The sequence below is a fragment of the Hippocampus bargibanti genome, linkage group LG16 (assembly GCF_051943395.1).
Source record: "Hippocampus bargibanti isolate YZ-2025 linkage group LG16, ASM5194339v1, whole genome shotgun sequence".
In the NCBI taxonomy this organism is placed as follows: domain Eukaryota; kingdom Metazoa; phylum Chordata; class Actinopteri; order Syngnathiformes; family Syngnathidae; genus Hippocampus; species Hippocampus bargibanti.
This window is the reverse complement of record NC_142749.1, coordinates 18,199,864-18,222,738: the sequence shown is the minus strand read 5'-3', so window position 1 is coordinate 18,222,738 and position 22,875 is coordinate 18,199,864. Positions and strand designations below refer to the sequence as shown.

Sequence of the window (22,875 nt, the reverse complement as noted above, 5' to 3'; positions counted from 1 at the left end):
TTCCTAGCGCTTCGCAGGTTTTTCTTCGTCCTCTCTCATCACCCTTCCGGCAAATTACGATGTCTAAATGCCAATAAACCATAATAATGATAATAATAGTCATAATGTTTTTGTGGGGTGTATAAAGAATTGGTTGTTCTCACTTTCAAAAGAAAATATCGTCATTAAAATGGATGCCAAAAGCACTCACAATCCTAAATGACATTAGAACTCTTTTAATTTGAAAATGTTCAAAGTCTCAGAGTTCCCTACTTCCGCTTTTAGCCCGGAATTAATCACCAAACTGTAAACCGTATACAAAAATCATCATACTTTTCAAAATATTCTGTAACCTCCCCCCAAAAAATCGCTAAACTTTTTCCAGCGGTTCTCAGATTTTTATTCCTCCTTTGTCATCACCCCTACGGCAAATTACGATGTGTACTACTAACTGCTCAGAAACAAGAAAGTTGCCCGTAAAGGAAAATAGTCATTATGTTGCAATAAATTCTTATTTTTGAGGGGTGTATAAAGAATTAGTTGTTCTCACTTTCAAAAGACTTTCTTATCATTAAAATGGCTGCCAAGAGCACTCACAATCCTAAATGACGTTATCTCGCCTTTACTTTGAAAACGTTAAACGTCTCGAGCGTCGCTACTTCCGCTTTTATCCGGAAGTAATCACAGAAGTATGTAAGTCGTCTAAAAATCCAACATGTCCAGCTACATAACATGAAATTTTTACCGTTAAACGACTGGGCTGATGTCTGACGACCGGAGATGAGCGTCACGTTGGACATACGGCTAAAAAGGGCCAACAAAGTTTATCATGAGGGTGTAAGTACGTCGAAAGTGAAGCGATGCTAATGGTGCTATGCTAGTTTGACAGAAGAGGAGGCGCCATCCTTGTCTCGTGACTTGCGTCTCATTTACTTTTCTTCGCATACAAATTTTCTTTCCCCCTCCCATTTACTGTTTACTTGTGTTTTTTTCAACTATTTTTTGAGTGTATGAAAGTGAATATATATTTCGTTGTTTTTGACATACATGTTTACCCCTTTATTAATATTCATTTGGGATTCAAAATCAATGATGTATTGGTTTCTATCTCATAGGTGACACAATAAGTTAGGTAATGTGTTTCTCTGACATCATGCAGGAGTCTTTGGCCGGCATTATTGTGCTGGCATGCAAGGAGGCCATGCAGCATCATGGGATCTCCCTTAGCATGGAGGGCCTGGTCAACCTACAGCTGAGCTCCAAGAGCGTTGGCGTCTTTGAGGCCTTCTATAACTCAGTCAAGGTGAGATCAATAATGACGTGTTCAAATAGCTAAGGTCAAAAAGTCCAGACCTTGCGTTTCTTGAAATCAATACCTTTCCAGGAATCTCCACTTTTTTCCTTTTTGTATTTTGTCCAGTCTCTCCATCTCTCTGTCAGGCGGTTACGGTTGTGTAACAAAAGAATAATTATGTGTTTGGTTGTTTTGATTGAATTTTCCTAAGCCTTGAAAACCCAAAAACCTTAGGCCTGAAACCCCTAAATCACTAAGCCTGAAAACTGCAAACCTGAACCCCCTAAAACCCTAAGCCTGAAACACCTAAGCCTGAAAAACCTTAAGCCTGAAAAGCCTAAACCGGATACCCCTAAAACCCTCAGCGTACCTGAAAAGCCTGTAAGCCTAAAGCCTACAACATGCAGACCTGAACCCCCTAAAACCATAACCCTGATGCGCCCAAACCTAAAAACTCATGAGCCTTGAAAACCCCTCATCCTGACAACCCTAAGCCTGAAACGCCTAACCCTGAAAACGTCTAACCCAAACCCCTAAGCCTGAAAAGCCTAAGCCTGAACCCCCTAAAACCCTAAACCTGAAACACCTAAGCCTGAAAAGCCTAAACCGGATACCCCTAAAACCCTAAGCGTGAAACGCTTAAGCCTGAGAAACCTCTAACCCTAAGCCTGAAAAGTCTCAACCTGAAACCCCTCGGCGCTTAGAAATTAAATGTGTTATTATAATAATTATTATTATTATTATGAGTCCAAAGACATAATCTGACATTGCTTCTCCGCAGCCCATCCCGCTGATCAGCTGCAGCATCGAGGTGGCCAAAGCCGGCAAGATCCCAGGAGGCAAGACGGAGATCCCTTTCGAGTTCCCCCTCGACGCCAAAGGCAACAAAACGCTGTACGAGACCTACCACGGGGTCTTCATCAACATCCAGGTTAGCACACAACACAGTTCGTATTTCCATCTGCCTTGTTTCTTGCCGTTTTCCTGCATTTGACCAAAATGTATTTTTTGACAGTCGAAATGCTAACGTAGCCTAAATGTTGGCGTTTCGTTTTGGTGTTACTGGTCTTTTTGAGTTACTTCTGGGTTGAGTGAACGCTGACGCGTGTGGCTGCCGCTCCTCACCCACAGAAAAACTGAGCCTGTGACTGTAAAGTAACCTTGAGAGTTTTGAAAGGTGCTTCTAAATGAAATGTATTATTATTATTGTTGTTGTTGTTATTACAGTACACTCTTCGCTGTGACTTGAAGCGCTCCCTGCTGGCCAAAGATTTAAGCAAAAGCTGCGAATTCATCGTCCACTGTCAGGTTGGAAATATGCCCCGCCCACATGCGAGTGGAACTTGTACCACAAGATGATCTCTAAAAGTTCAACCCTACTCATTTTTAGCCCCAGAAAGCAAACGTGGGCGCCTCCCCGGTCAACTTCACCATCACGCCCGAGACCCTTCAGAACATCCGCGAGGTGCCCCAAAACGTTTGATTCCGAATTGCCGCCAAGAGTCCAAGTCACTCACTTGGTCGTCCTTCGTTCTCAGCGGAGTTCACTGCCGAGGTTTCTCATCCGAGGTCACCTGGACAACACCACCTGCGTCGTAAGCCGTCCGCTAACCGGAGAGGTGGTGGTGGAAAGTTCTGACGTTCCCATCAAGAGCATCGAACTCCAGCTCATTCGAGTGGAGACCTGCGGTATGGACCGTTGCCATTTTCTTACAAACGTTTCGGTTTACCAACGTTAAATTGATGACATTTTTACCTTGGCATACAAACTATTTTTCGGGATACACACGGAGCTGCCACAATGAGTGATGTGTCGTTGCCGAACGAGCCCGTTCTCCTAACAAGACAATGGCAGCCGACTCATTTTTGTCCTCTATTCCTCGCCCCCAGTCTTCGGTTAAAGCCACGTGATTGGTCAAGAACGCAGCAGTGAGGGGAGGTGGTTAAAACATTAGAGAGACAGGCAGACGATAGAGAGTTAGAAAATGGAGAGAAAACAGTGACATTTGCACTCGTTTCAACTTTGATAGTTCAAAGGCAGAGTGTAGACTGCAAGGTTAAAATTCCTATCAATCAGGCTCCACAAATAACCAGCACAAGCCATCTGTACACTTGATGTACACCCGATTTACATGTTATTTTATGAATCCTTTTCCGTCTGCGTTCTTGTACAGGCTGCGCCGAAGGTTACGCCCGAGACGCCACCGAGATCCAGAACATCCAGATAGCCGAGGGCGACGTGTGTCGCGGGCTGCCCATTCCCATCTACATGGTGTTCCCCAGGCTCTTCACCTGTCCCACCCTGGAGACCACCAACTTCAAAGTCGGTCAGTGGAGACACGTCATGTACATCATGTACTTTTGACCGTCTGACCACGTCGAGGACTAGTGATGGGAATTCTGGTTCTTTTTAGAGAGTCGTTTCTTTTGGCTCGGCTCACGAAAAAGAACCAGCTCTTTCGGCTCATGATTGAGAGCAGACTCTTATTAGAGAGCCAGTTCTTTTGCCCGGCTCACTAAAAAAATATTGCTCTTTCGGCTCACTAACGAGAGCCGGCTCTATTAGCCAGTCTTTTGGCTCAAATCACTAAATAAAACAAGTCTCTTTCTGCTTACTAACGAGAGCCGACACTTTTCAGCGAGACGTTCTTTTTGACTCGGCTCATTAAAAAGAGATGGCTCTTTCGGCCCACAAAGAAGAGCTGAATCTTTTTAGAGAGCCATCTTTTTGGCTCGGCTCACTTGAGAGAGTTGGCTCTTTCGGTTCATTGATGAGAAAGTTGGTTCTTTTGGTTCCCTCACTAAAAAAATAGCTTTTTTTAGTCTATTGGCTCATTAAAAAGAGCCGCATACTAAAAACAGCTGGATCTTTTGGCATACTAAAAAGAGCCGGATCTTTTGGCTCACTAAAAAGAGCCAGATTTAACCAGTTTTTTTTTTTTTTTGTTGTTGCTTAAAAGTAATTTCCGATCAAAAATGTGAAATTATATGTAAGTTCCAGAAAAACTGAACCTGTGACTGTAAAGTGACCTTGAGAGTTTTGAAAGGCGCTGTTAAATGAAATGTATTATTATTATGATTATTATTAATATTATTATCGCAGAGAAAGCACGGCAACTTCACGCGGATATCATCAAGAGGCAACTACATCAACAACCAACACAAAGGTCAATAAAATGACTTTATTATACCGTACTTTATTTCTTTAATTACAATACATACAATAGCACATTTATTGTACATAAAATAAGGTATATTTTGTATCATTTTAAGTGTTATTTAGTAGAAAATTATGGTTTATGGGAACCTGGGAACGAATTATTTTCATTTTAATGGTTTCCTATGGGAAATTAATGTTTGAAAGACACACTTTGCCTTACACACACTTTCTGGGAACCAATTAAGTTCATAAGCTGAGGTATCACTGTACATATTTGAACAACCGAAAAATAATGCACAAAAATATAACATAAATCCTGATGTCAATATTCGGTGGGCCGCGCTTTGCCCACCCTTGGGGTGGAGTACGTTCTCCACTGAGATATGGAAATATGAAAATGAAATCATCTCCATAAAATGTCCAGTGGGATTCGGTACCATCGCCTAGCAAGAATTTATCTCTCGCAGTTGAGCTAAAAAAAATGACGCATTTTCTTCACAGAGTTTGAAGTCAACGTCGTCATCGTGCTCCATGACGACCACCTGATCACCGAGAACTTCCCGCTCAAGCTGTGCAGGGTCTGAGTCCGGAGGAGTCGGTGCAGATCAATAAAAACAGTTGAAGAATCCAGGTTGGATCCTTTGAATTCTCTTAAAGGTGCCGTATTGACCCATCGGTGAAGGTGAAGCTTCGTGGTCAAGCTAGATGAAGCTTCATGGTCAAGCTAGGCGAAGCTTCGAGATGACCGCAAACCAACCGGCTCCACATGTTCAAACGGAGTCCGTGTCTGGACCCGATCGAATGCCAAGATTCACCCGCCATCTTGGGTTCAGAAGTCCGGGGCGATGGTCGGGTCACGCGATCCGCCCGAGCGCTAAGGTCCGACGGGGGATCAGCGACACGGGTAGCAGCGCATGATGGACGACAAGGCGCCGCGGGGCGCATCTCTGGGGGCTTTGAGTTGCGCCGCCAGATGCTTCAGGACCACGTCGTCGAAGTAGGCCTCGTCCAACGTTACGGCTTCCACTAGCTTATCGGGCGATCCGAACTCGGCTAGCAGATTCTTCACCACGGGGACGATCACCTCCTCCACGTTGGCCAGCGTCTCGATGTTGTCCATGTGGTCCGGGTGGATCTCCTGAAGCGCCCTGGAGGACAGATGCTGGACCACCAGCATCAGGGCGTCTGGTTTCAGAGACCTCTTGCACTTCTTGGGCAGGCGGTGGCCCAGCTGGGTTGCTAGCGTGAAGGCCAAGACCTCGCTCAGGTCCTTCAAGGAAAGCGGTTCCGAGTCGGAGCAGGGCGAGGTCCTGGCGCAGCTTTCCAGGACGTGTGAGGACAATACCGGGGCGTCGTCCTTCGCCAGCTCTTCCAAGCTGGCTTCTGTGGAGACCTGGTCTTGCAGATCTTCGCCCGTGTTGAGGGCGGTGACCACCAGCTCGTTGATCTCGCCGACGGCGCCCGACACCTCGTCGGCGTACGTCCCCCCGTCCTCCGTCTCCATCCAGAGCAGCAGTTGCTGCAGGAACCTCCAGACCGCGTCCTCCGTCATGGCGTACAGGACCTCGGGCGAGAACTTCTGGCCACCGTCCCAGTTCTTCTTGCCTCGCCGGCCCCATAGTACAGAGTCCATGAAAGGTGTGTTGGAACGGCTAGAGGGCACCTCGTACACTTCGCTCTGAGAAGACATGATGTACTCGTACAGACGAGAGGTGAGTTCCTGAGAGAAGCCCCAGAGCTTCTCGTCCATGTAGCGCTGGATTTTGGCGGCGCGGGCTTCCGGTTCCAGCTTGCTGAGGTCTTCAAACAGCTTGGACACCATCTCTTGGATGGCCTCGAACTCAAAGGCGGGATTTTGCGAGGGTCTGACGTGTAAGGTGCTGGACCTGAAGGTGCCTTTGGAGTCCCCTCTGGGGGACTTTTGCTGGTCCGGCCTGAGGCACACCAAGCAGCCCTCCTGGTTCTTGAAGGTGCGCTTGAGACCTCCCAACATGCGCGTAAACTGCGAGCGCGCAAACTTAAAGAAGCGCATCTTGCGTACGGTGACGCCGCCGTCCGCGCCGGCCGTTTCCTGCGAGCTAAAGAAATTCTTGACTTTATTGGAAATGACCTTCAGGTTGACGTTGAAACGCGTCAGTTTTTCCGCGCGGTCTCCGGAGCCGCCCGAGGGTTCCTGGATGATACTTCTGGTGATATCCAGCGCGGCTAGCTTGGCGCTTTGCGTCAACCCCGACTCGGAAGTGTCGGTCACCACTTCCAAGTTATCCGGGTCAGAGGTTCGGCTCCTCGTCTCCACGTCGACTCGGTTTTGCGGGTCGTTGTCCTTCTCGCCCTGACTAGACCACTTGAGGAGGATCCCGCTCACGGCGTCCGTCATGTCGCCGGCTTTCATAGCCGAGCGGCCGCACAGGACCACGCACGGCGTTCGGGTCCGGGCGAACGCCTGCCTCAGGTACTCCACGGCTTTGCGGAAGATGGACGACAGGTTTCCGACGCTAGACATAGTGCCCCGGATGAAGAGGGTAGGGTCCGACGGCCATTCGCTCGTGTTCCGGGCCACGGACAAGGCCGACGTCACCCGGTGCTTGACCTCCGACTCCACCAGGGAGGTGAGCTCCCCCGAGCCTTCGTACTTCTGCGGCGGGAGGTCCAAGGCGGCCGCGAAGGTCTCGGTCAGGCACTCGCTCAGCTTCGGACTGCAACGGTCGATGGCCTTGATCACCTGTGGTGGTAGGAAGTCATAATTAATAGTAATACAGATAGGTAACATCCGACTTACGACCGAGTTCCGTTCAGAGCAAACGGTCGTAAGTCGAAATGGTCGTAAGTCGAAATCCATTCAAAATGTTTAATAGAGGCTCAGAGGATAAATGACTCGCAAACTCCTCCCTCTGAAATTGGATCTGGGGGTCATGGTCGTAAGTACAGGTGTCGTAAGTCGAGTCGATCGTAAGTCGAATATTACCTGAAAATTTCATTTATAAGCGCCTTTCAAAACTATCAAGGTCACTTTACAGTCACTGGATCCATTTTTCTGTGGGTGAGCAGCGGCAGCCACACGCGCCAGCATTCACTCAACCCGGAAGTAACTCAAATAGAGTAGTAAGACAAATAGCATTAGGCTAGTGGACTTTTTTTTTAACTAGCTTAGCATTCATTCATTAGCATTAGACTAGTGGATTTTTTATAAACTAGCCTAGCATTAATTCATTAGCATTAGAACTAGTGGACTTTTTTAAACTAGCCTAGCATTCATTCATTAGCATTAGACCATTGGACTTTTTTTAAACTAGCCTAGCATTCATTCATTAGCATTTGGCTAGTGGACTTTTTTAACTAGCCTAGCATTTATCCATTAGCATTTGGCTAGTGGACTTTGTTTAAACTAGCCTAGCATTCATTAAGTAGCATAAGGCTAGCGGACTTTTTTAACTAGTCTATAATATTTGTATTTTTGTGATTAGTTCTTATTGTGTTTCAAGTTATGAAAAATGGGGCAGGCAGTAGTGATGGCAATTCCATCTCTTTTCAGAGAGACGGTTCTTTTGGCTCGGCTCACTAAAAAGATCCGGCTCTTTTGGCTCCTAAATGGCTCTTCAGGTTTTTTTTTCTTTGCTTAAATTAACTACCAAAAATCATGCGAAAAACGGATTACTCGTGTAAAAAATACACTATATCAAATATTTTTATTTATATGGCTTGATTTATATGTGCACAGAGAGCATCCACTAACTTTCACCTTCCTGTGGCTACTCTGGTCTGATCATCAACTGTCACTAATTTGCTTTTCATATTAATAATGCTATCATACCAACTAGTAAAAAATATAATTGAATAATAACAGCATAATGTAATAACATGTCCACCTATCTACACTGCTGCGTGTGTCTATAATCCTCCCTCCTCTACAATGGCTATCGACCAATCACATGCGGCTTTAGCCGAAGACTGGGGGCGGGAAATAGAGGACAAAAGAATTCGGCTCCCATTTCCGGCTCCTTGTTAGGAACCGGCTCTCTTCGTTCACTTCAGAGATCCGGCTCTAAGAACCGGCTCGTTCGCGAACGACACATCACAAACAGGCCGGGGCAGGCAACTTTTCAGAGTTGTCTGCCCTGGTGTCCGCTAACTTTTTGTCATGAGTTTCACACATTGCTAATGTTTTCGGGCTTTTTTTAGCGGTCTTCTTACCCGTGAACAAAGTCCGAATCCTTCTTTTCCACCGATCCGGACCGGCGTGTGAACCTCTTGTCCTCGCAGGTGATCATTAATGGCGGGCAGAAGATGCCTGACCACGTCGGAGGAGATCCTCTGGATCACGTCGCCGATGGTGTCGGCGATGATGGCCTTGGTCTCCGAGTCGGGGGTCCCCGCCACCAGCAGAGCCCACTGGGTCGTCGAGATCTGCTCGAAACTGGCTTTCACCAGTTCCAAGATGACTTCCTTGGGGAAAATTTCCGCCTCCATCTCTCCGAGGTGGCTTGGAAACAATTTCACCAGTCGGATCGCGTCATCGATTTGGACAACGGATGACGACCGGACGACGGAAAAAGTCCAAATCGCAACGCAAATGAGGTTTGTGGGCCCAAGGGTCAAAGGTCAACTCTAGAGGGGGTGAAAGACAAAAAAAGCGCTAGATTAAGCTTCTAGATCGAACGCTAGCTAGCTAATAATGAGAATAATATTAATACATTTAATTTCTAAGCGCCTTTCAAAACTCTCAAGGTCACTTTACAGTCACAGGATCAGTTTTTGTGTGGGTGAGCAGCGGCAGCCACACGCGCCAGCGTTCACTCAACCTGGAAGTTGTAAAGTGTCATTGACAGCTTTGAAAGGCGCTTGAAATGTATTTTATTATTACTAAATGCTAGCTAGCATTTTATTAAAAAGTGTCCGTGTAGCTCTCTCTCTTGTTTCTATTTATAATTATATTTTATTGATTGTATTCTTTCCAGCAGCTCATGTATTTTGTTTTTCTACTTTCATTCCTTTCATAACTTTGCTGCTGTGAAATGTAAATTTCTCCACTGCGAGACTAATAAAGGCAAATCCAATTGTATTTTATTTATTATTATATCAATTCTTGTCTGTGACTGTAAAGTGTCCTTGAGAGCGTTGAAAGGCGCTTAAAATGTATTATTATTTTATTATTACTAAATGCTAGCTAGTATTTCATTAAAATAGTCTGTGTAGCTCTGTCTCTTGTTTCTATTTATAATTGTATTTTATTTATTGTAATCTATTTATAATTGTATTTTATCTATTATTGTATCTATGCTTGTCTGTGACTGGTGTCCTTGAGAGCTTTCAAAGGCGCTTAAAATGTAATGTATTATTATTATTATTATTATTGTTATTATTATTACTAAATGTGAGCATTTCATTAAAAATAGTAACACCATGTCAAAATCTTCATGACCTGCAGTACCTTTTTTTGTATATGCTGGTTATTACCGACATGTTAGCATTTTTAATAAAATGTCATTAGTACATTTCGTGTTTTATATTCAAACTTTTCAACAAATTATAATCTTTATATTCATAAGTAATTAATTAAGTAATGAATTGTGAATTAAAATGCGTTTGTGACTCACCTGTTTAGGCGGGAAAAAAGGAGGAAAAAAACCGAAACAGCGATCGTTTATAGCATTGTTAGCATTAAAATGGACGACAAATGTAGTATTTGTGTAAGTCTTGCAGGAGGCGAGTAACAAGAGGACTCACAACACAGGAGCTCCGAGTCGCCGACTCGGATTCACAGTGTGACGTCACGGCGACACACGGGCCACCACAGACAAACGTTGGGCGCTCGCCAGTGACGTCATCTTTTGTACAAAGATCAATTGCCGACGCTGCTTGTGTCAGCTGCGTTTTTATGGACCCCCATCTGATGACGTCATGAGCCGAAGCTTACCCCCCCCCCCCCCAAGAAAAATGGAAGCCGGAAACTTTCGTTTGACGTTCATCCCGTCGACGAACAGGTAGGACCAGGTAGCCCATCATTTTGGGGGTGGGGGGAGGGGGTACACGACGCTCCTTTAATTGTGTGTGCTAAATATTCAACTACTTTTATCTCAAACGTAACACTGAAATACGCGTTTCTGTTGTGTGTGTGTATATTTTTTGCTAACAGTCCAAACAAATCGAGGTGACGTTTACGCCGTGCCACGTTGTTAGGTTGAATTTTAAACTACCGTAAAGTGTCCAAACGAACCAAAAAGTAACCGGAAACACATTTTATCTCATTATAGATCTGCTTGAGTCACGTCGACATTATTAGTGAGTTTCAAACTTTTCAAACAAATGAAAATGTTTAGCCCGTTTGGCTACTCGCAGTTCCGCCAATGTCCTCTAGGCGTCAGTAATGTATATTTAAAATACTGTACATTTAGTGGTCGGTACATTTTCAAATAAAATCAAAATGGCGATTGTGTTAAATTCAACAAGAAAGAAGCCTTATCGATGTTTTATTGCGTTTGTTACTCTCACTCTCGACAGTAAGGCTCTTTCTCTGGCCATTCCAAATAAAAACTAACCAGGGAAATCGTGGCAAAATGGACCTCAGCTAGCTTAAGACTTACTCGGTTGACCATGAAGCAAAGTCGTTCTTAAAATGGTCGAAAAGCAGACGAGGAGTTAAATGTATCATTTATTTGCTAGTTTCAAACGTAACAAACAAATCTAAATGTAAACATTTGTAAACGATTGGCTAGATGCAGTTCCATCTACGTCCTGTAGGCGTCAGTATTTTGTATGTAAAATAAATGTAGCGCTACATTGTCAAATAAAATAAAAATGGCGTTTGTGCTAAATTCAACTAGAAAGAAGCCTTATTGACGTTTTGTTGCGTTTATTGCTCTCACAGTTCTTATTTTGCGCTAAATGTGTTGCAAATTTCCCAATTGTGGGCCGATTAAAGGTTTTCTGATTCTGATAAATCTCGAATTTCTCCAAATAAAAACGAACCAAAGAGGTAGTGGCCAAATGGACCGGTGCGTGGTCATCTTGGACTTCAGCTAGCTTAAGACTTCCTCGCGTGATCATTTAGCAAATTCGCTCTAAAAATGCTGGTAAAGCAGAAACAATAAATTGTCTGAATGAAAATATGGATCATGTTTTGGAGTCACGAGTGTTTATAGCGATCAGTTTCAACTAATAAAAATAATACATTTCATTTCTAAGCGCCTTTCAAAACTCTCAAGTCACAGGATCAGCTTTTCTGCGGGTGAGCAGCGGCAGCCACATGCGCCAGCGTTCACTCAACCTGGAATAACTCAAATAGATAGAAAGATAGCTAGCTAGCTAATAGATAACTAATAGCTAGCTAGCTAGTTAGATAGCGAATAGATAGCAAATAGAGATCAGCTAGGTTTTGACTTTGCGACAGTTGCTGCCTTTACAGCAGCTCCTGTATTTTGTTTTTCTACTTCTTCCTCTCCTTTCCTTTTAATTTTATCACTTTGCTGCTGTCAAATTGTTGTCACGATAAAAGCTAAAAGTCGACATTGGAAGGGAAAAGAAAACAAAGAAGACATTTTTGTAGTCAAACAAATCTTATTTTACTCTTTGTCTGTGTAAGCTCTCAGTGGTACAGGAATGGTCCATGGATGAAAAGGTTTCTTCAGCCGTCATCTGTACAAATTTGAAGGTGTCGGATGTTTCACTTCTTATCCAAGAAGCTTCGTCAGCAAACTAAAGTCTTACTGGTAGTTCCGGCCCTACCTATATTCCTACCGTCATGTTAAATTTCATGTTTGTCGCCTTTCCCACACACAAAAATCACAAATGACCTTATTAGCACGTGCTCGCTAATGCTACCAAAACTAAGCTGCCCACACAGTGGCCGGCTAGCTCCACATCATATCGATTTCGATAAGGAGTCGTCAGCCCGCAGCAGGAGTCCCAAACCTGAGCGGTTCTGGACCAGAAAAAAACTGCAGTTAGCTACTCTTTCTTGTAGTTCTCCTCCAGCTGGAGCTTTTCAGCCGGAGCGTTGTCGAGGAACGTGGCGTCGCCGCACACCTGAACCTTGTCAAAGAAGTTAAAGTCGGCCACGTATCTCCCGCCGGCCGTGGCGAAAATCACCGGCTTGAACTCGTAGCCCCAAAGGATCTCGCCGGGCACGTAGGACGTCCTACTCTGGGTGGTTGCCGCCGTGGACTCCATGGTGGCGTTGAGGGTCACCAGCAGCTCCATCTCGCGGCTGCGCAGGTTCCGGGCGGTGAGCCCGGCTAGGGGGCTACGCTCATCCAGGATGTGGTAGAAAGTAAGCGGAAGGATGAGGAACGGGCACTCGCCGCTGGAGTCCATGAAGAAGTGGACGGAGGTCTGGTGGACCAGGCTCTTCTCGCCCTCCTGGGTGACGTTGGCGTGGAGGAGCTTGCCGGCGAGCTGGCACTGGATGAGCGGACTCTTACGCATGTTGGCCACCTGGATCACCAGGCAGAGTCGCCCCCGTCGCCGGCACACCACCGCCCGCCGGCTGAACTTGATGGTCTCGGCTCGCTTCTTGGGCCGGGCCAGCTTGGCCAGGAAGGCCCCCGTGACGAAGATCTCGGCCAGCCCGGTGATGACCAGCTGGGCCACCAAGGTGAAGATAGCCAGCGGGCAGTCCTCGGTGATGTAGCGGAATCCGTAACCGATGGTGGTCTGCGACTCCAGGGAGAAGAGGAACGCCCCCGTGAAGGTTTTGACGTTCTCCAGGCAGGGCGTGTGGTTGGAGTTGAGGACTGGCTCCAAGTCGCCGTTGCCCATGCCGATCAGGTAGAAGAAGACGCCGAAGACGAACCAGGTCATGATGAAGGTGGAGGCGAACAGGGTGAGCTTGTAGCGCCACTTCATGTCCACCACCGTGGTCCAGATGTCGTGAAGGTACAACTTGACCATGCCCTCCACGTTATTGATGCGCACGTTGTTGTGGCCGTCTTTGGACACCATGCGTCGACGGACCTCCGCTTTCCTCGCCGTCATCGCGCTGCCGCCTCGTTTTTTGGGGACCTTCGGATGAACGGAGAAGGAAAAGCAACGCCCGTCCCGGCAAAAACTGCGTTAAAAATCACCCGCCTTGTGAAAACCGTTTGAAAGGTTTGACCTGTTGTAGTTATCTATTCGCTATCCATTAGCTAGCTAGCTGTTATCTGTCGAGCTGACTGGCTGGCTAGCTGTTGGTTATCTGGCTATCTATTCCATATCCATTACCTAGCTAGCTATTAGCTGTCTAGCTGACTGGCTATCTATTAGCTATTTATTTGCTATCCATTAGCTAGCTAGCTAGCCAGCTTTCCATCTAGTTGAGTTACTTCAGTGTTGAGTGAACACTGGCGCATGTGGCTGCCGCTGCTCACCCACAGAAAAACTTTATCCGGTGACTGTAAAGTGACCTTGAGAATTTTGAAAGGTGCTCAGATAATGAAATATATTCTTCTTGTTAATAATTTGACGATTTGAAGTGAAAATAAAATGGTCAAAAACGATGCAGTTTGTATTTTGTCCTCTAGATGGCAGCAACGTATATTTTCAATTTTAACTGTCAAAACAGGGAAGTGAAAAACAGATTCGAAGACGTATAAATAATTAGAGCATAAGCTACTGTAGAGTTTAACCCAAAGAAATAGTTAATTAGTTCCAGATTTAATCACTCAAAGGTTAAAATATTTTATAGCATTTGCTCAGTTACAAAAATGCTAATCGGTGCAGTCACTTCAAATAATGTGTTAAAAAATTAAAAATGATAAGTTGACAAATAATAATTTGTTTATAATATATATAATAATGTTATTACAATAATTGACCTTCTACATTATTTTTGTAATCAATTGCAAAAATGCTCATCGTTGAAGTCACTTAAAGTTGTGAAAAAAAATAAGTTGATAAACAAATAATTTGTTAAAAAATATAAATAATAATATTACAGTATTTGCCCTACTACATTTTTTTTAATCAGTTGCAAAAAAATGCTAACCGGTGAAGTCACTTCAAATAATTTGTTAAAAAATAAGAAGAAATTGACAAAAAAATAATTACAAAAATATATAATAATAATAATTGTATTACAGTATTAGCCCTTCGACATTATTTTTGTAATCAGTTGCGAAAATGCTATAAATAATATTTTTTTTAAAAAATATATAATATTATAATATTTGCCCTACTACATTTTTTAAGTCTGTTACAAAAATGCTAAACGTTGCAGTCCCTTAAAAACTAATTAGTTGAAATAATAAGTTGATAATAACAATAATAATAGTAATAATAATAATAAGTTGATTAAAACACTAGCGCACCTCATTGCCCTCTAAAACTCGTTAAAAAATGGCTAATAAATGATTTTCCAAAATGATTTGGCCCTGTCGTCAAACTGCCTCAATATAGTCATTCATATCGGCGACAATATGCTTTTCTCCCACATATTAAAAACATACATAAAATACGCCTCCAATTCGTCCGTCTTAGTATCAAGATTTCCCTTTGCGAGAGGTCATCAGGTCATTTTAATGGCGTTAACCATTTCACGAGCACCTATTCTAAAATCAATTTGTGTCACCTTGTCAAGGCGTCGTCGTCTTTTCGTCGGTAACGACGCTCGTCCATCAACATCTCGACGCCGTCATTGTCGTCGTCGTCGTCGTCCAAGGGTCTTCTCTTCTATCTACTTTCGGCCTGCCTCGCTAGGTGAACTTTAGCACACTGTGGAAAATGATTTAGTTCGTACCGCCTCTCCTCTCTTGTACCTGTTCACCGGGTGAGTGAGGGTGGGGGGGGGGGGAGCAAAAAAAATAAATAAATAAAAAAGCCCCCTCCGGACAGACGATGTTTTGACTTTTTCGGTATTCATGTTGTAGCTTTAAACAGCGGCCCAGATTTACCTCAATCCTACTCCAAAGGTCACCAAGGAAATGCTAAATAGTGGTTCTGCGATTAAAAACGCAATTCTTCAAATGGTCCTCATGGGACGCGTGAACCCCCCCAAAAAAAACAGTTTAAACCAGAGGATTAAAAAAAAAAAACATGTCACTTCCAATCATAATCGTTCGCCTTTTAACAATCGAACGTCACTTGTGACGTCCCACTTGATGACCTTGACTAGCGAGCTTTGTTATTAACTACATTGTTATTGGCTACATTCCTTCAGGTGATATTCAAGTGTGTTTTTTTTCTGTGTGTGTATATATAAGTGCCTTTCAAAACTCAAGGTCACAGGATAAATGTTCCCGTGGGTGAGCAGCGGCAGCCACATGCGCCAGCGTTCACTCAATCTGGAAGTAACTCAAATAGATAGAAAGCTAGCTAGATAGCCAATAGATATCCAGCTAGATAGTTAAATAGCCAGCTAGCTAGATAGCATTTTTAATTAGCGATTTTCGCTCAAATAACGAATGTTTAAAAATTAGACTCAACCCCAAAGTAACTCAAATATATAGAAAGCTAGCTATATAGCTAGCTAATAGATAGTTAGATAGCTGTATAGCTAATTGATAGCTCAATAGCCAGCCAGATAGCTAATAGATAGGCAACTAGGTAGCTAGCTAGATAGCATTTTTAATTAGTGATTTTCGCTCAAATAACGAATGTTTAAAAATTAGATATATAAATAGATTTTCAAATATTTCCATTTGATAGTTTAAAAAAAAAAAAATGAGGTCAGTGATTTGTTAAAATGTGTGTGGAAGAATCACTCTCGCAGGCCAGTTCGGTTATGTTTTAACTTTTCAACGGCATCCGTTTAATCGGGAAATGTTCAAAATGGCAACTAGTTTTCAGGAAACAGGCCCGGAAAAGTTCTTAAAACTTGCGGAGTTGACAAATATATACAAGATACGTAGCAAACTACATTCCCGGTTCTTGTTTAATCCCGAACAGATTGATTGACAAGCAAAGAAGCTGGTTCTTGGCAGGATGCTTAAATTGTCTCCCTCCGGTGGCCGTTTGCGGTATTGCGCATTTGTCGAGGGTTTATTGTGGTTAAATGCGGTTAAATTGCGGCGTTGGCGTTAGCGGCGGCTCGGAGGATTCCCCGCAGCACTTTGTAGTGGGCCAGGGGTTGGTTCTCCTTGGGGGGGTAGCAGGGTCCCACCTCGGTGGCGTAAGCGTACGGAAAGCGGAGCACCCAAAGGCCGTCGGGGGGAAGCACCAAGTCGCTCTGCTCAGGGTGGAAGACGGGGCACGGCGGCGGGCCAGGCTGCACCTGCAAAAGAAAAGCAAATGCCATCGTCTTTTTGCCGTCCCTTGCCTCTCCCACACAACACAAAAAAATACATCACTTTTAAAAAAATATATATATAAATATTATACATGGAATGTAAAACTTCAAATGGGAGATGCATGCGATATTTTTCCAATTTCAAAATGAACGTTTTGGAGAATGCACGCTTTTCATTTGACATCTTACGGCCATTTTTGATTTTTTTGCTACGACTTCTGCTTTTTCTACTAACAGATTTTTTTCGGCATCCTATGTTCATTTTTTATGTTATTTTTTTTCTGGGAAATGAGTTTTTTTTAATGAACAGAATTTTTGTAATTGGTCATTTTACAGCCATTTTATGCTAGGACATCTGCTTTTTCTATGGACAGAAAATTTGACATTTTTCATCTTATGTCCATTTTTTTATTTTTTTACTAGAACATCTGTTTTTTTTTCTATGAACAGAACATTTTTAATTTGTCATCTTATGTCCATTTTTTTGTATTTTTTTTGCTAGGAATTGTTTTTGTTTTTTTAATGAAAAGAACATTTTTAATTTTTCATCTTACAGCCATTTTTTTCAATGAAGACAATTTTTTTTAATGTTTTTTTTTGCTGGGAAGTATTATTTTTTTATATGAATCGGAAATTGTTAATTTTTCATCTTATGGACATTTTTTGGGGCTTTTCCTATTAACACAAAAATGTTAATTTGTCATCTTATGTCTCCATTTTTTTTTTGCGAGGAATTTTATTTTATTTTTTTAATGAAAAGAACATTTTTAATTTGTCATTTTATGTCCATTTTTGTTGTTGTATGTTCATTTTATTGTGCTTGTCAATTCCAGAAAGAAAAAGTGTTTCTTTGCGTGGCTTACCTGCGGGTTGAGGCTAACTTCCAGCGGCGCGTCGGGCACCACGACAAAAAGCCTCATCAGCTGAGCAAAATGCGGCTTGAGGCCCCTCCCCTGCGAGGGCGACGGCACGTAAAGCGCCACGTCGCCGCTTAACACCCTGCCGGCGGTCTCCTTGGCGCCCGCCATCGCCTTGACGACCTTATCGGGCCCCGACCCGATGAACCGCCGCCCTCGCCCGTCCTCGTACTCGAATCCCACGTAAGCCCTCGCCGTGTCGTCCCGCCGCCGGTTGCGTCCGGGGCCGCCCGGGCCACCGCGTTTCCCCACCGGGTTTTTGTTAGGAGCCGGCCAGGAGGAGGCGGCGGCGCTGGCGCCGTCCAGCGTCTCGACCGGGTCGTCTTCGCCGCGGGTTCGGATCAGGAGGTCCCACGGGAGCAGGAAGTTGGCGCCGGGGAGGAATCCGGGCTGCTCCAGGCCCTTGTGGCAATTGTACGACTTGGCCGGGCCCAGTTTGAGAAGCGACCAGCTGGAGAATTTGGGCAGGAGGCCTTTAGGGCAACCCGAGTGCATCATTCCGGGCAGGTACTCCACGGTGGACGGCTGCCGGTCGGCCAAGCTAGGTCGCTTCTGCTGGACTTGCCCGTCAACGGCGGCGGATGACGACCCGTCGCCGTCGGCGTAAGCGCCCAAACTGTCGGTGGATTGGCCCAAACTGAGCGCCAGACTCAAGCCGGTGTCGCCCGGCGTGTGGCTGTGGGCGGCGCCGGGGTCCTTCAGGCGCTCGCCGTCTGCCTCGCAAGGGGGGCGTGGCCCCCGGTTGCCGGCCGGCGCCGGGTCGGGCGTGCTGGGTTGGAAGATGGGGAAGTTGATGCGCTCCAGCTTCACGCAGCATTTCTCATCCAAGGCCTGCAAGACCACAACAAGGACAGACAGACGGACGGACGGACGGACGGGTGAGTTTGAAACCAAGCGCAGAAAAGTCGCGGTCGTAAGTTGAGCCGGTCGTAAGTTGGATGTTACCTGTATTGACTTTTAGGACTACATTAACATTCAATGCAGCGTAAGAAACTCTAGACTCTCTTCTTTCATCAGAAAAAGAGTTAATTCCTAAGTGATATCGGTCTGGAGTTATCTTAGCTTGAAATGGGGCCGGATGTACAAAATACAATAATAATACATTTGATTTCTAAGCACCTTTCAAGGTCACTTTACAGTCACGGGATCAGTTTTTCTCTGGGTGAGCAGTGGCAGCCACACGCACCAGTGTTCACTCAACCCGGAAGTAACTCAAATAGAATAGTAAGACAAATAGATAGAAACCTAGCTAGCTAACCAATCGATAGCTAATAGCTAGCCAGCTAGATAGCATGTACAGGTAACATCCAACTTACGACCGCGACCTCCAGACCCTATTCTACAAATGTTAATTCTACGCCTGGCACCGCTACGCGCTAGCAGGCCGGCAACACGTATGACAATTTTGGCCAGCCAGCTAGCATCTCACTCTCGCACAGCAATCGACCGTGTGATTGCACCAGAGGGGGGAGTTTCTATTCAACATTTTGAATGGATTTCGACTTACAACCATTTTGACTTACGACCATTTGGTTGGAATGGAACTCGGTCGTAAGTCGGATGTTACCTGTATATAGCGCTTGAACAACAGCTGAAGCTGAAAGGCAAATGCTGCCCCCTCATGAAAGCAAAAAAAAAAAAAAAAAAAAAAAAAAAAAACATTGCCAGAGGTCTGACCAGAGCTTTATCGTCACCCAAGCATGATAAAACAAAACCCAGACAAATTTGTGAATCCCAGACCTGGTAAAACTCGTAGTTTGCCGCCTGAACGTCAAAGGGGTCCTCTCGGGGAGCCTGCTTCCTCCCGCAGTTGCAGGACCCGGTGGTGCGCCCCCTACTGTTGTGGTTGAGAATAGGCGGGTTGTGATCCATATCTGTTGCCTCTCCTAAGAAAATCGAAAAGCAAAAGTGCTAACATTTTGCATGCTAACATGAAAAAAAGAAAATGGCGACTTTTGCTAACCCGCTTGTGGCAGAAGGTGAAACTTATGAACGCAATGTTGGTCGGAAAGGCTACGTTCCTCGCATAGCTGGTGGCCGTTGCTCCAGAACTTGTAGCAGTCCTCGTGGACCTGCAGGGCGTAGCGCTGGAAGGCTACGCCACGCGCGTGCTGGCTATAGACGCGCAGCGCCTGCGCTAGCTGGTTCTTATGCACCGCCGTGGTGTAGTTGTGCGGTAGGTTAGCCTGGTAGGCGCCGTGGGCCAGCGGCAGGGCCTTCTGGCAACGGTTCTCCGAGAACTTGGCGTCGGCGTCCAGAAAGCCGTCCAGTACCTTCAGCTGGGCTTGGATCTTAGACGCCTGCTCGGCTGTTTCGGCGTCGTTGTCGTCGTCGCTGCCCGTTAGCGCCTGGTGGAGCTTCAGCGCCACCTGTGGCCATTTTGGAGAATTAAAAACATAATAATAATAATAATCCATTTCATTTCTAAGCGCCTTTCAAAACTCTCAAGGTCACTTTATAGTCACGGGGCTACATTTTTCTGTGGGTGAGCAGCGGCAGACACATGCGTCAGCGTTCACTTAACCCGAAGGTGACTCAAATTGATAGAAAGCTAGCTCGCTAGCTAATAGATAGTTAGCTAGATAGCCAGCCACCCTGACCGCTAATAGATAACCAACAGATAGAAAATGGATAATAATACATTTCATTTCTAAGCACCTTTCAAATAGATAGAAAGCAGCTAGCTAGCTAATAGATAGCTAGCCAGCCAGGCTGCTAATAGATAGCTAATAGTTAGCTAGATAGCCTGCCAGGCCGTTAATGGATAGCTAATAGTTAGCTAGATAGCTAGCCAGCCTGGTAATAGATAGCTAATAGTTAGCTAGATAGCTAGCCAGCCAGCCGGGCTGCTAATAGCTAATTGATAGCCCATAGCTGGTGGGGGTAGACTTTCGAATCTAACCTGGGCCCACTTGGAGTAGGACGGCAGCTCAAAGTGACACGGTTGCGGGTTCCGTCCCACGCTGTCATCAAAGCCCTTTTTGGTCAGAACCAGCTCCACGTGCTGCCACAAAAACTCCTTCAAGCTACAATCAGTCGCCGCCACGCCCCCCACGGCGACCTCAGCCACCCCCCGCCGGGCCGAGCGCCGCGTCTGTTGGTAGCGGCGCGGTCCGGACACCAGCGCGCCCGAGTCCTGCTCGCACAGGATGCAGTTGGAGCGCAGGCGGCCCAGCAGGGCCCCCGGGGGGTCCTCGGCGGCGGCGGCGGCGGGCAGCACGTAGACGAAGGCCTGGTTGGCGGGGACGCTGAACAGGCAGTTGCCGCTCTGGTTGGTTAGCACGCGGCTTTTGCGGAAGATGCGGTAGATTTGGTCCTCCAGGGCGTGCTGAAGACGCCGACGGGGCGAGTGCTTCTTGGGCTTGTCCGGGTGGACGCCCGTCGTCTCGGTGCCGCCGTTGGGCCCCTGGAGAAGAACCCAGTGAGAAATGTCAGTGGTGGGGCGGCAGGGCCTGCGAGGCCTTCTCTGCTGGCCTCAAAAGAGATGGGAATTATATTTGAATCATAATAATACATTTATAGATAGCTAGACCGCTAATACATAGCTAATAGATAACTAACAGATAGAAAATAATAATAATACATTTCATTTAGAAGCGCCTTTCAAAACTCTCAAGGTCATTTTACAGTCACGGGATAAGTTTTTCTGTGGGTGAGCAGCGGCTGCCACAGGCGCCAGCGTTCACTCAACCCGGACGTAATTCAAGATACAAAGCTAGCTAGCTAGCCAATTGATAGCCAACAGATACCTAACTAGATAGCCAGCCAGCTAGATAGTGAATAGATAGCTAGCTAGCCAGCCAGATAGCTAATAGATAGCAAATGATTTTGTCCGTGGATTCTTATTAAATAATTCCAAATTGTCTTTCAGCTTCCTTTTCCCCTTTTGTGCTGCTTCCACATGTGTGTTGTCATATTTAAGCATTTAAGATAGATAGATAATAGTTAGCTAGATAGCCAGCTAGACCAGCCATCACCCCTCTCGGCTCGAGTCTAGTGGATGTGTAGTAATATCACACCGCACTCGCAGCTGATTGATTCAGACATAGCACTACTGAAGGCCTATGAGTGACATGCATGGCCCACTACTGAGTTTTTTTATTTACTTTTTTTTTCGTTTTAATGATGAGAAAAAACTAAACTAAAAGTCAATTGTGTAATGTGTGGGTTGTGTGTGGGTGTGGATGTGTTGCACACGGCGGACCTTGAGGGTTCCGCTCATCTGGAAGACGAAGAGCAACCGAGGCGGGCAAGGCCTGCAGTTGACTTTCCACTCCTTGGACACCGGGCAGTCCTTGACGGCGGCCCGGAGCAGCGGCAGCGCCTTCTGCCTCAGGGCGTCCAGAGCTCGGAAAAGCCGGTCGTAAGTCACGTCGAACGTATGGTTGGGGTGGACGAGCAGCAGGACGTGACACACGGAGAATAAGTAGAGGAGATCGAGGCAGTGCCGTCGCTCGAGACCCTTCCAGAAGTCGTGCGCGTCGGCGTGGCCGCTGCCCGCGCCCGGTGAACGGCGAGCCCGCTGGAGCAACTGGCGGCCGTCGCACACGGAGGTGAGCAGCAGATACAAGACGCGGTCGTCCGGGTTGTACAACGCCCGGATGCCGCCGTCGTCGCCGTCGTCGTCCGCTCCGCCCAAGGCGGAGAAGACGTGCTTGTCCGCCAGGATGTTGACCAGCGACTCCTTGAGGGCGCCCAGCTGCGTGTTGCTTTTACCGAAGATGCCCACCACGCAAAGGCCGTCGTCCCGGTGCTCGGCGTCCTCCGAGACCACCGCGCGGAGGAGGCTCTCTAAGCTCACGGCGGCGGCCATGTTGACCGCCTTCATTTTGGTTTGGAAAGGACCAAAACAAAGAGCGAGGGGGGCACCAAAATAGTGACGCACCAACACGACTTAGTGGTTCGGAAACTAAAATGTCCGACCGGATACAAAGACAAATATGTACAACGTTCCTCTACGAGTAAATTCACAACACGGTTTATGTAACATGTTATGACTACGGTCGAGGTGAATATCACCAAAAGCTTTTCGCGATAGCAATAACGAGGGGTGGCGCCAACACGACTTAGTGGTTCAAAAACTAAAATGTCCGAATGGATACAAAAACAAAGATGTACAACGTTCCTCTACGAGTAAATTCACAACACGGTTTATGTAACATGTTATGACTACGACGAAGTCAATGGCCCCACAAACTTTTCGCGATAGCAATAGTATGTCATCAACTTACATTGGAATGTCTTTATTTGTGAGACGACGTGAAATAAAACTGGCAAATGTTCGTTGACATTTCTGTTTTGGACCAAATGATTATCATTTTAACCT

The 22,875-nt window shown here is 45.7% G+C and overlaps 4 protein-coding genes and 1 long non-coding RNA gene across 5 annotated transcripts; 2 read left to right on the top strand and 3 right to left on the bottom strand.

Annotated features, from left to right (window-relative positions):
* The first annotated feature begins 652 nt into the window (after positions 1 to 652).
* vps26c (VPS26 endosomal protein sorting factor C) lies at positions 653 to 5,063 on the top strand. The gene is made up of 8 exons (XM_089016447.1): positions 653 to 816; positions 1,139 to 1,282; positions 2,055 to 2,204; positions 2,501 to 2,581; positions 2,664 to 2,738; positions 2,812 to 2,962; positions 3,448 to 3,600; positions 4,935 to 5,063. The coding sequence occupies exons 1-8, from the start codon at positions 760 to 762 to the stop codon at positions 5,015 to 5,017; spliced, it is 894 nt and encodes a 297-aa protein (XP_088872573.1). The 5' UTR covers positions 653 to 759; the 3' UTR covers positions 5,018 to 5,063.
* A 148-nt stretch (positions 5,064 to 5,211) lies between these two features.
* On the bottom strand, positions 5,212 to 9,764 carry LOC148886862 (uncharacterized). The gene is made up of 2 exons (XM_089016445.1): positions 8,625 to 9,764; positions 5,212 to 7,155 (listed from the first exon to the last, which is right to left on the bottom strand). Exons 1-2 carry the CDS (start codon positions 8,898 to 8,900, stop codon positions 5,326 to 5,328), a joined length of 2,106 nt encoding a protein of 701 aa, XP_088872571.1. The 5' UTR covers positions 8,901 to 9,764; the 3' UTR covers positions 5,212 to 5,325.
* On the top strand, positions 8,951 to 17,604 carry LOC148886860 (uncharacterized). The gene is made up of 3 exons (XR_016117777.1): positions 8,951 to 9,008; positions 10,126 to 10,414; positions 17,466 to 17,604. It is a non-coding gene; the product is annotated as an uncharacterized LOC148886860 (long non-coding RNA).
* kcnj15 (potassium inwardly rectifying channel subfamily J member 15) lies at positions 11,961 to 15,143 on the bottom strand. The gene is made up of 2 exons (XM_089016930.1): positions 14,977 to 15,143; positions 11,961 to 13,430 (listed from the first exon to the last, which is right to left on the bottom strand). Exon 2 carries the CDS (start codon positions 13,401 to 13,403, stop codon positions 12,378 to 12,380), a length of 1,026 nt encoding a protein of 341 aa, XP_088873056.1. The 5' UTR covers positions 13,404 to 13,430; positions 14,977 to 15,143; the 3' UTR covers positions 11,961 to 12,377.
* On the bottom strand, positions 16,127 to 22,836 carry smg8 (SMG8 nonsense mediated mRNA decay factor). The gene is made up of 6 exons (XM_089016444.1): positions 21,754 to 22,836; positions 20,452 to 20,955; positions 19,513 to 19,918; positions 19,290 to 19,435; positions 17,496 to 18,380; positions 16,127 to 16,617 (listed from the first exon to the last, which is right to left on the bottom strand). The coding sequence occupies exons 1-6, from the start codon at positions 22,375 to 22,377 to the stop codon at positions 16,405 to 16,407; spliced, it is 2,778 nt and encodes a 925-aa protein (XP_088872570.1). The 5' UTR covers positions 22,378 to 22,836; the 3' UTR covers positions 16,127 to 16,404.
* Positions 22,837 to 22,875: the final 39 nt, after the last annotated feature.